Consider the following 13,255-nt stretch of genomic DNA (forward strand, 5'->3'; position numbering starts at 1 on the left):
CTTTTTCATCGTAGACAAATGGAATTTGGTACAAACATTGAACATGTCAAGACAAGTAAAAAATTATATTATGACCCCACCCTAAACCCTACAGGAAGTCGCCCATTGTGGGCGGAACCTAATTTTTCCAAAATGTTAACTCTCATGTTTGAATTTTTTACACCATGGGTGTTCATTCAAGAAACTTGCAAATTAGTCAAAAAGAACTAGAACCAGTGGGTGTGACCAGCCTGCAAACAAAACTGCCATGTGTTTAAATATTAAATTGTGCGTCACTCAAACATGCATTAATATACGTTTTTGTTCAAAATTTTTATCTGAACGCAGTGGTATACAATTTACATAGGTCAGTCATTACATTGATCCACAGCGCCCCCTTGAACCTTTGAATTTTACAAAAAAAATTATTTCTGTCATAAACACTGGAAATTTGGCATGAACATCTGTCTTGGCATCCTGAACAAAAAGCCAGTGAGAAAATACCTCTATTTGCAACCACGATTCCATGGTACCATAAAAAATATGTCTTTGAAATACATGGGGTTCAGAGTACTGCACTTTCTTGTTGACTAAATAGATGCTCTACACCAGGGGTGCTCAGACTTTTTCAGTATGTGAGCTACTTTTAAAATGATCGTGTCTGAAAGATCTACCACCTAATACAAACATGTTAAACATATATTTGTTTGTAAATGTACTATGAATTCTTACATGTACAGTGCATTTTGATGTACATGAGATAATACTGCACACTGTGAGGGATGCATAGTTCGGGCAGTAGCTTCTGACAGCCAGCCAGGAGTAAAATTGCATTTTTCGTTTGAAAGCGATAACAGAGCTAATCATGTTGATTACGGTTTTGTTTTTTTCTATAGCCATAAATATATTTTTTAAGAAAGCACACTATGCCTTGACAATCACTAAAATAAGGTAGAACAACTTCTAAACACAACATTTATTCAAACTAAACATAATAACATATTGTCAAGTGTAAATGCATCAGTGCATGTCACCTTAAAATATTTAAAAAAAATGTTAGAATTGGATGGATTTATGTACACAGATTTTATTTTGTATAAATAAAAATATTGACAGAATAAATATTACTTACAGACTTTTACATAACAAATACATTCACAATAAGTATAAAATACAGTTTGAATTCATAGGAACAAAAAACAAAAACGTTGAGTTAGAAAAAAAAAATCTACACAGACTTCAGCTTAAGAGAGCAGACTATGCCCTGATGATCACTGAAATATGTTGGAACAACTTCTGATGAAATCTCATATTGTTGAGATTTGACATAGACATGATCAATCAAAGTGCCTCGTTCTGTAGTTGGAGATGTGACATTCTGAACATATCCGTAACTGGTCATGAAATTGCACACTGTTGATGATTTCAATATGTCATCATTGAAATCTCCCATAACAACAATGGACTGACTTTGTGCCTGTAGCCAAGATAGCAGATTTTTCAAGTTCTGCTTGAACACAGACATGGGATATGCTGGTGGTCGATACACAACTGCAACTAAAACCTGCTGATTTACATTTTTGTAAATTAAGCACTCCAAATTAAATTGGGGTGCATCAGGAAAGTGATAGTTAGTGTTGTTGGAGCAATACATGCCCACTCCACCATGATATTGACTTTTGAGTGTAGTAAGAGCTGGATGCTTGCTGTGTTCGTATGCCAGACTTCGTGGACGGCTGTGGAAACTGTAACCGTCTATGTCAACACTATGAAGCGCAGACTGAGATGTTAACCATGTTTCTGTCACAGCTATACAGTCAGGCTGTAAATGCTGCATGGATGACACCAAATCAGGTACATGTTTTACTAAACCCTGAACATTCATCAAAAACAAGGTTAACACATCAGCTGACTGTTTGGCTTGTGACACATTGTCATCCAAGAAGCATGGCATAGCTTCCAATGCATGTTTTACCTCATCATTACAATAAATAGCCTTCTCATCAAAGTCCTGGATAATAAGGCCATCTAGACTTCTTACACGACTTAGAGCCACATAAGATTGTCCTGAGGCAAACACTTGCTTTAGCGACACCACAGCATTGTCAACAGTCAGGCCTTGTACTTTGTGGATTGTAACAGCCCAGGCAAGTGCAAGAGGAAACTGACGACGTTTTCCCCCTTTGCTGTTAGCCCTTTCCTCCTCTGGCTGTATCCGTGTGGAGTTTATTAAAGCAGGTGCAGTGGATGGGTACTTCTTTCGTCTCTGTGTGCCAACATTGATGTCATCAAACTGAACATACACAGCTTCAGGAAGTCCATTTCTTTCTGTTTCACTAATATGTGTTACAGTTCCACAGACTCCATTGACCAATCCATCTTCCACATCAATGTTTTTACACAGCATAACTCTGGCAGGAACACCCAAAAATAGCTGTTTCTGCAGACTGGTGAGGTTGTCTTTACTGTGAGGTGTGACTTTGCTTTCCATTTTTCCACTTTTCCTGTTGTAGTGATAGTCCTGTGCATCTATTGTTTGATAGTCAGGACAAGTGGCTTTGAGCTGGTTAAAGTTATGTTCATTTACCTGTGAATTTGTTGGAAAAATATGTAGAGCAGAAGACTCCTCTCCAGTTTCACGACTTTGTAGAATGTGGATGTCTTCATGAAGCATGGGTGTCCCTTTCGAGCGTGTTCTTAATCTGTTCAGTAATTCTGCAAATGTGGTATCCTTCTGTCTGACAATTGTTTTCAGTTCAGCCATTTTGAAACTTGACCAAAAGTTCAGAGGTAGATTGTCAGTGTACAAACCTTTTGCCATAACTGGAGGTAACTGATAGAAATCACCAACTGCTATAAGGCTGACATTTCCAAAAGGGGAAACATCACCTCTTTGCTTGATTTGCCTCAGCCGTCCATGTATACGTGAGCAGTTTATGAGAAACCATTGATATTTCATCAATGATTACTAACTTCACATCAATATATTTGGCACGGAGAGAATTGAGTTTTTCTTCACCTAATGGTATGTAGGGAAGTGTCACATCTGTTCCAATGCTAAATGCACTGTGAATTGTAGATGCATTTAGATTGTATGCTGCCATACCAGTGGGTGCTGTTATTAAAACACTCATGTTGTCTGGGTGGCGCCGCATTGGAGCAAATAGACGATTGGCTTCGTACTGAATGGCCCGAATCAAGTGGCTTTTCCCTGTGCCAGCGCCACCAGTGATGAACACATATAAAGGTTCTGGATCATTTCCATTGACTTTTTGTACGCACCACTTTTGTATTTTGAAAAAAATAGACAGCTGGATGTCATTTAAAGATCGAATTAAATCCAAACCTTCAGCTCGAGTCATCGCATTGTGTTGTTTTTCTAAATGAGCAGTTTCTTTGTTAGCTATCCCCAAATCTGGAATATGGGGCAAGGGGTCTTCATCATCCACTTTACTCTGTGCAAGCTCATCACTGGCTTCGAAACGTTCTGCTTCTTGCTCAGGACAAAGCATGGCCCAAGCATCCTCTAATATTTCATTAGAGTCCAGGTTATTTTTTATCTCTTCCAAATCTTCAGTTTCAGTGTCATAGTGAGATCTGTTTGAATTCACAATTGACATCACTGAAACGGTCTGGTTGCCAAGCTGCACTGTGCCCTCTTTGTAGAACTGTTCAAAAGAATGAAATGATGAAGGTTTGAGGTCGTTATCATGACGATAAGGAAAAAACAGCTGTAACAGACTTTTGTAATATAGCTCAGGATTCTTTGTTTCTGAAAACCGTGCATAGCGCACAACAGCAGGTTTGGTTCTGAAACGTTTTGAAATATAGCCACATGAATTCTGTAACTTAATCACATTTTTGGATTTCTTTTCTGATGTACTTAACACACGATACTCTGAAGCAAATGTGGCTATACACATATTATCAAAAGTGTCATTCTGCGGTCTGTTCTTATATCGATCCACAAATCCAGTCATCCAAATGTCATTGTTTCCTGACTTTTTCAGTTCATTTAGTGGTTTGGTGAGTTTGAAAATTGTGTCACCTGTGGGGATAAACACAACTTTCCTTGAACATTCTTTGAGGTGCATTTGAGTGATTCTGTACACAGCTTCTTGTGCAGACACATCACGGTTATGGAGGTAGGCTTGGCAAATCTTCTTCATAGCTTCTTTGGCATCAGCGTTTCCCTGTTTTGTTGCCTCTTGGTGTGTTTGTTTCAACAACAGCCCCATCTCTCTCTCAGATTTGGACATATAGCTGATAATATAAACGATACAAGCATATACATCAACCACATATTGGATGTCCATGTTGGCATTCCAACATTTCAACAAAATTGGATTATATGGATTAATCCAAATTTCATTGACATCTCTTTGCAGGACAATTTGCATGCGTTTTTCAACACATTTAAGTGCTTTCTCCCATACTTCCTGCGTAATGCCAACATTTTGAAACAGTTGCTGGATACTTGTAATGGGATTGTCTTTATCCAGAAGTGCTTTTTTAACAGTTGTCAGTATTTTCATTGCATCCTCTTCTTTCATAAAGTTCTGTTCATTCTGAGAGCATATGCATTCAACAGTGTCTTTTTTTTGTTCTTGGCTGTTTGTTGCAGTGTCACCTTGGCACTTTGGTATTTTCTGTTTTTTGGTGATGAAAGTACGTTCAGATACAGGGCGTGGGAAATTGAACCGGCAGGCTGTATTCTTTTTCTTACATGTTTTCGAATGCCGTTGAGAATGTTGCTGCACGGAGGTAACAGTTTCAGCTAATTGCTGATCTTGTGTGGGTATTTCACATGTTATGTACTTGTCGATGAATTTCACCACATCTGTGTTTTTTCCAATCTCAGGAGCATCCTCAATCCAAAATAAAGCGTGTACATGGGGTGATCCACGTTGTTGAAATTCTACACGATAAAAGTAATCTTTAATTTTTCCAATTGGATTCAATGAAGATAGTAACACGTAATTCAACAAGAGATGCCACCTGTAGTCAAACATGCGTGCTGCAGTGACAGGGCGATTACGCAACAGTTCACACCTTTCAGCATACTCCAAACTCTCAGAAGTTTCAGTTCTCCCCTCTTGCTTCAAAATTGAATTTAAAAGCCCTCCCCAGCGCAAGTCTGCAGACGAAAAACTGCAAAAGAAAGTGGGTTTTCCCAGATTCCGCACCATGGCAAGTAAATCCTTTTGTGCACCTTGCCAAAAGCTTGGAGTACCTCTTATAGGCCTTAGAAAACGATATCCTTCATCAGTCTTAATGATGTCTTGCAAAGACTCAATGTTTTCTGGAGCATTTTCTTTTTGGCCTGCAGGGTTTGTGTGTCCTTTGCGTGATGCTATTGACACTTGCTGAATGACTTGCTGAACTTCTGACATGTATTGTGCAAAAAAAAATGTATTCAACGCACTTTGCAAACCTTCCATCAGCGTGCAATATTCTGTTATTAAAATATCGTGCCAATGTCAAGTAGTGCTGTCTGGGCGTATGATACGTATTGTTCCCTGATGGAAAAAGATATGGAAAGGATTTTGCTTCATTATCTTTATCTGACAAAATACGCACAGGATTGTTTCCTTCAGCAGGTGCCAGATTAATTATATCTTCAAAACCCTGATCAAGAGTTTCTTGACCAAGATCAACAGGCATGGAACAAGAATCTTGATAAATACAGTGGTTTTGCCGGTCATGTAGAGTTTCATCTTCTTCATCAGGAGACTCAGGTTGTTTTGAATTATTGTTTGAGACTTCTTCTGTATGTATTTCTTCTTCATGTTGAGTTTTGTCTTGTGCATCCTCAGGGGAACTGTTTTTTTTGTGCATTATCATTAGAGTCGTCTTGTGCTTGGTTTTCTTCTTCCTTAGCAAACTCATTCACCCATTCTTCATTTATTTCTATGTCTTGATAATATTGATTGTTTTCCTTTAAATATTTAAGTGCTTCTTTCAGGTGATTTGTGTCAACAAAGTGATATTCATAATGTCCTTTGTAAGATAGCTTGCGCTTTAATTTAACACGTAACAGACAACCTTCTAGATTTGACCGAGGCAAAACAGAACAAGTATGATTTACTGAAGAAGGGATGCAAAAAATTGGTCCGTGGCATCCATTTTGACCACCCTTTGGTAAAGCCAATACTTTCATAAATGGAATGTTTAAAGAAATCAGGTGTTTTTCCAGATGATTCAAACAAGATAACTCAAGAGGAATTGAATCCAGTTGTAAATTGTTTCCCCACCATTCTGCTGGGGTTACACCTCTTCGGATCTTTGAATGACAGACCTTGCACATCCAAAGCTCTCCTCTTGATTCTTGTAATGGACATGGTTTATTGCAGTCAGAGGTACATTCATGCAAATACTCATCCGAGACACATGTTTCCGCCGTTAATTGAGCTGCTTTGTTTTTGTAGTTCTTTTGTTTGTATAGAACTACTGCTGCTTTAAACATGGATCGGAAACATACACAGCAAACAAATTCAGGTCCATCATTTGATTTCTTTAAAAACTCATTCATTACAGAATTAATCTGATCAGTTAGTACTTTATCTTGATTTCTGTTGAATCGTTTTTTAGCCAGGACTTTATGTCTAAAAGCACTGTCTTTGTGGTATTTGGCTTTATTTAGTGCTTTTAATTTTTGTCGAAGATCAGGATTTGCTTTATAATTTTTGACACTTTCACATTTGACTTTATTTTGGTGTATCAAATCTTTTCTGTATTTCTCACAACTATATGCTTTCACTTTCTCTTGATGTTCCAGGTCTGTTGTGTATTTTTCCTTGCTGTATTCTTTCACTTTGTCTTGATGTTCCAGGTCTGTTGTGTATTTTTCCTTGCTGTATTCTTTCACTTTGTCTTGATGTTCCAGGTCTGTTGTGTATTTTTGCTTGCTGTATTCTTTCACTTTCTCTTGATGTTCCAGGTCTGTTGTGTATTTTTCCTTGCTGTATTCTTTCACTTTCTCTTGATGTTCCAGGTCTGTTGTGTATTTTTCCTTGCTGTATGTTTTCACTTTCTCTTGATGTTCCAGGTCTGTTGTGTATTTTTGCTTGCTGTATGTTTTCACTTTCTCTTGATGTTCCAGGTTGCTTTTGTATTTTTCTTTGCTGTATCCTTTCAATTTCTCTTGATGTTCCATGTCCATTTTATATTTTTTGGAACTGTGTACTTTCAATTTCTCTTTATATTCCAGGTTTGTTTGGTATTTCTCCACACCGCTTTCTATTGCTTTCAATCGATATTCCTCCTCTTTGTGATATTTCACCATTTTACATTCTCTGTTCTTCTGTGCCTTCTTTTTCCTTAAGTACTTTGACAAAATTGCGGTTTTATTATCATGTGATCTGTCAATAGTATTTTCATCAAGAGGAATTGAACTGAAGACACTCGTTGCATGTGCTGATCTTGTGACGTGTCCCTGGGGCTCACCAAACGTACACAGTTTATAACAGTCATTTTGTTGGCCTTGCTTGACACAAACAACATGTTCATAATGAGCTCCATGATTCTGTAGGTAGATGCCTTCAGCAGACTGTTGTTTTTCACTGTTTTTAAATCTTAACCATTTGCCTTGATAGAAGGTATAAATATCAACTCCAATGCAATCAGCTGTGGCTTGAATTTCAGCTTGTGTTGCCCAGGTGTTGACATAACACATCTTTTGCAGTTTGATGTACTCTGCCACAGTCAAATGCTGATGTTCTTCATTCAAAAGGCAGTGATATTTTTCAGCATTCTTTTTTAAGTGCTTCACTGCATTCAGTCTGATCACTTATGGCTTGAGAAATGGCACGGAAGAAACAGTTACCATCGGCAACAATCTTCTCATTATGACATGGCACCCCGGCATCACCAGCGCATAAGGACTCTTTAACATTGCAATTTTCAAATTCAACATTAAGAAATTTGCAAATTGCCTTGCATACTTTTTCAGAAAGAGGATTAAACTGCAAAGCATTTTCCTCATGACCAACGATTGTAATGTCATTTGCATCATGCAGTTTGGCTTTCTTGACAATTGGAGATCCACTTTTTAACTCTGTGTCAACCCTGGATCGCTTTTTGTGCAGTGGAGATTAGTGTTCTGCCACATTTGTGTCCTATTTCTGGTAAATTTTTCTTTGTCTTGAACCCAGGATCAGAAGCTTTCAAATCAGCCGTGTCAGTTACAGCAGTACTTTCAGTAACACAGGAATTGGGGTTACTTTTAAGTTCAGTCACAGCATGAGGTTCAGGACAGCCCAGAGTAGGCTCAGCAGTCACACCATCACAGTCACAGTCTTTCAAAGTCACTGCCACGCTATTGAGCTCAAACTGAACATTTGGCTCAATGAATCCTGCACCAAGTTGGATTATGTGGTCATAAACTTCACTGATGCGCTTGAAAAACATAACAACACTTGAACCATTACCATCTACCATCCCAGTTTCCTATTAAAAACATGCTCATACATACACATACACATACACGCATAGACATAGACATACACGCTCAGCAGCACACATTCACACTCAGAAACACAGCATGCATATAGATTACATACCACAATGTTTAATCACTATTATGTTATGTTATGCACTATTATGCATGTTATTTTCTTTTATTATTAGCACTTTATTAACACACCTGCATATCTGCTTCTCTGTGAACAGGACTGGAGGTCCTCCTGGGTCTCTTCACATCAGGCTCCTCCTGCACACACACAATAGATATTGTTATGAACATGGTGTAATCACATAATACTTCCACTGATATCCCCCCCCCTCCATAGTTTTGAAATGACCCAATTTACCAATTTACTATTTAATTAGAAACAGTTTCTATTAAAACTCATACACACTCAGCAGCACACATGTAGCATTCACACTCAGAAACACAGCTTACACATACAGATTAATCACTATTATTTTGCATGCCATTTTATAGTATTAGCACTTTATTAACACACCTGCACATCTGCTTCTCTGTGAACAGGACTGGAGGTCCTCCTGGGTCTCTTCACATCAGGCTTCACCTGCACACAGAATAGATATTGTCATGAACATGACTTAATCAAATAATACTTGCTTTGATATAAAACATTCTGCCTGAACATACCACTTCCACGACCACTTCAGGCTCTGTGCAGGTAGATGGACGTAGTGTCACTGTCACAGCATCAGTGTGACAGTGAAACAGAAGATTTCAGATTTAGATATATCGAGACACCCCACCCACAGACATGTTTTGAAATGATATATACCTGCTGATCTTCTGTCGGTGCTGTGTTGATAGCAGGTCTGACTGGCGCCTCTGCCACAGTTGTCTCCAGCTAAAAAAGAACCAAATACCAATTAGACAAATCCAATCTTGTATTATGTATTTTCTATCCAAATATGAAGTAAATATTTTATCAAACCTTTTTCAGCACAACTCGAGGTTGCCAGCTTGATGTTGAGCTCGCTGCTTCCCCAACTCTGGCTGCATGCTTCATCTAAAAACATAGATATTGGTAGTTATTGTCAAACAGTTTTCAATTTCATTTTCAACAGCACATATAAACATGATCTTGTGATATACTTGTCTCTTTGGCTGACTTCTACTTGGCACGGCAGTCCTTGCTTGACTCACCTATATTGAAATAACACATTTATATTTAAACAACATTTTTATGTTTTAGATTCACAAACAAAAACTATATTTAAACAACAGTTTTATGTTTTACATTCCCAAATCAATACATTTGCCCATCTGTTTTACCTTCTTTGTTGCCTGGGTAGTTGGGTTCTTTGAGATTGCAGGAGTCTTCTGCGGTGCAGACAAAACAGCAAAGCGGCCAGCAGACACGGGAATAGCACACAGACCGGTGACCTGAAAAATATGGTTTCAGTGAGGATTTTTAGACCTAACATTGATTGATGAATTGAAAAATAATGTTAACATTTACTAACCTGTCGCAGGGAAACATTCCTCGTGGTGGCAGTCAACTGTAGACTCTTCTGAAAACATAAAGTCAGTTAGCACTTTCACATAAGAAATTTGGCCACGGCACATATAACAGAGAATATATTTTCTATTGTACACTTTCTCTACCTTTCCAAATTCCCAGCCCTCAGAGTCCGTCTGTGGAGTGGTAGATGGGACTCGGACTGCTCTGGATGTGGGACAGGTCACAACCACATCTGGGGTCTTCGGCAGGGGCTTCACACACGGGGCGGCAGGTGTCTTCGGGCTTGGGTGGGCAGAATCCACGGTGCTCTCAGACAACTCCCTGATGGCCTTACAGATCAAGTCTGACAAGACTCGCATGCCTTCAGGTACACTGAGGTGGATCTGCATAAAGACAATAACATGAATTATTACACTGCTCTGTCACACATACATTATGTCAACACACAAACAGTATTTGTATTACTTACACCATCCTTAGCCCACAGACGCAAGTTCTTCATAGGAAAGCTGTCCACACAGAAGACATACTGCAGCCCTACAAAAACACATAATACAATTTAAAATATACTCTTCTCTATATATACTCTATATATCTCTATACCCTATTTGACTTTTACTCAAGCACGTGTTCTTTGTCTTACCTTCTGCCTCTGCTGCTGCCTTGTATGCTTGACGAAACTGGTTCTGCTTGGTCACACTGACCACATGACGAGCCGGGAAGTCCACCACACATGTCTAAAAAAATAAAATAAAAATTAGCTCACAAACTATTTGAGGTGACAGTGTGTTTTGGTGGTAACAAATATGACACAGTCGGGAGTGCATACCTTTGGGCAAAGACGTTTTACTGTAGACAGAAGACTCTGGAAGTTCTTCTGTGCCAGCTCCACTGTCTGGCCCCTGGTGGAAGAGTCGTTGCCCGTAGCCAGCACCACACATTTTGACACGCGTTGGTCAACAGTGGAATGACGTACGTCAGTCTCTAGGGTGTCAGATGTAGCACCAGGGGAGCAAATGTACCCAAAGGAGTATGGGCCATCTGCTCTGATGTCCACATCTCTCTCCACGAAGGATCTGAGATGTGAATCCCCGATAACCAAGACCAACTGGAAAACAAGAACAGCATTTATTAAACACTGAAGTGTGTAATATTAACCCAATTTCTTTTTAATTTTAGTTAACAGTTTACTAATAATCTATCCATGATTACTTTTACACCAGGAAATGTACAATGTGTTTGCATCTGCTGCTACAGTGTGAAATACAACCATGTTTTCTTTTTCAACAACTCCCAAAACAACATTTCGCAACTCAGCTGATGCCAGTTCATATGTTAATGGAGATGATGGTGGCTGTTGAGCCATGGTTAATGTGCACAATTAATATGCATAGGCTGGCAGCACTGCATTTACACACCTGGCTGACAGACTAAAATAACCTCTTAAAAATGTCGCATCACTGTGTCTACACACTATAAACTTTTAAAATAAATTGGACATACCTCCTTGTTGGGGGATTCAGGTGGGATGCAGACTCTCAGCTGTTTCCCGGTGAAAGAGGAGCGTGTCCAGTGGCGCACGGCAGGACGCCAACCAGTCCCAATCCCCACTGTAAAGATACAAAAACATTGTATTCTTAATTTCATCTCTACAACTTGTAATTAAACTGCTCACATACACAACACAACCAGTAATAATATAATACAAAATAAACCCATACCAAACATAGGAGACATCACGAAACTCTGGCAGTGCTTAGAACAGAACACCTGAACAGCACCTGTTCAAAACACCTGAAACAACAAACAAAAATAAAACATTTTAAATGGTTGAAAATACAAAATTAGTACGTAATCAACATTATAATGTCAAGACAAACTCTAAACACCTAGGAGGTTAGTAATTTGTCCAAGAAACATCATGTTGTTTATTTGGCTCTGATGAGATCAGATGCACTTTCCCAAAAACATAACTATGGTTCCTTTTCAAGTATTAAAGTAGACTGACAGTAATAATAGTAGACCATTAAAAAGGTAAAACAGTTTAGACATAAACACAGAAATTATAACTGTATATAATTCAAAGTAGTACACATACCTTGATGCAGTCAAAAGAAGCTGTGACTTGATAGTAGTCGTCGCAAAAATATCAAAGTAAAAAGTAAAAGTGAATGGTCCACACTAAAAGAAAGTAATCTTCCTCGTAGAGTGGGAAAGTATCCAAACTGAGAAAAAGTGAACTTCCTCGCAGAATGGGAGTCTTCTGAATGGCAAGCCAATCAAAGACACGAGCTCTTTCGAATGTCTGACTTTTAACCTGGTCTTCCCAGGTGTGGCCACACCCCTTGCAGATAACCCAGCCCCCTTCCCCCAGCCCCATTTTTTCAGATATTTTTTTCCAGATATTTGCAGCCTTTAGGTGCAAATTTCCACCTTTGTCTTATTTATGTTTCTTCTATTTTCTTCTGGCAAACTACAACAACTTCGTAGCCACATGTACAATACATGTTGATAGTTATGTTTCAAAAACTTGCTAAATGCATCTTATTTAGAGCTGAACTCTAAATAAGATGCCAACATTCATAGTATAATCATAATATGTTCATTATCCTTACAAACATTAATGTTATTAATATCATCCTGAAAAACTGCCCTTTCAAAAGAACAAATGCTTGTCTCATAAGCTTATAAAACAACAGAAATCCAAACTTATAATAACTAATATTATTAAGATAAACACCATGACAACACCAGCATATTTAAGCAAGATACACGTGTTTGCCCTTCATTTCTGAACTCCTCCTGCTACAAACACAGTGTTTATCTCTGTTCAAACACTACTGCTCTCACAATATCAATGTTCATAAATAATGATATAAAATGGACATACTATATACTACACATAAAATAATAGAATCAGGTTTACATGGACACCACCGTTCCACATAATGCTACTTTATGTTACCTTACCTTTAATAAACGGATTAAATAGTAACCACAAAGTTACAGTAAATTACAAAACTGTAATTAGGAATAGACTCTAATGTAAGTACTGAAATCAAATTCAGTTTCAGCCTCTTTGGACATGAGCTTGCTACATTCTTCTTGACCTGTATTCACATGGAAACAAGACTAATATGTTATTGTATTCTCTGCTGATGGCTGTTGGGCCCAAACTCTCAGCTGTAATGACTCTGATTACATATGTGGGTGTTTTGAAATGTTTCATAACTCTTGGACGTTCATACTGTTCACACTGTTTACCAGAAATGAACTTGGGACAAGGATGTTGGGAAATGTTTTGATAAATGAATGTCAAGGTGACCTTT

The 13,255-nt window shown here is 38.3% G+C and overlaps 1 protein-coding gene across 1 annotated transcript; it reads right to left on the reverse strand.

Annotated features, from left to right (window-relative positions):
- Positions 1–1,207: 1,207 nt before the first annotated feature.
- Positions 1,208–11,663, reverse strand: LOC117394138 (uncharacterized). Its single transcript, XM_055221337.1, is given in 17 exon segments — positions 1,208–2,900; positions 2,902–5,387; positions 5,389–5,745; positions 5,843–6,991; positions 8,218–8,427; positions 8,624–8,689; positions 8,946–9,011; positions 9,240–9,308; positions 9,396–9,470; positions 9,737–9,847; positions 9,928–9,975; positions 10,070–10,309; positions 10,396–10,463; positions 10,570–10,663; positions 10,756–11,034; positions 11,430–11,536; positions 11,648–11,663. Coding segments are annotated over 17 exon segments (7,134 nt in total).
- Between the last annotated feature and the right edge of the window lie 1,592 nt (positions 11,664–13,255).

Source organism: Periophthalmus magnuspinnatus, chromosome 4 (assembly GCF_009829125.3).
Source record: "Periophthalmus magnuspinnatus isolate fPerMag1 chromosome 4, fPerMag1.2.pri, whole genome shotgun sequence".
In the NCBI taxonomy this organism is placed as follows: Eukaryota; Metazoa; Chordata; class Actinopteri; order Gobiiformes; family Gobiidae; genus Periophthalmus; species Periophthalmus magnuspinnatus.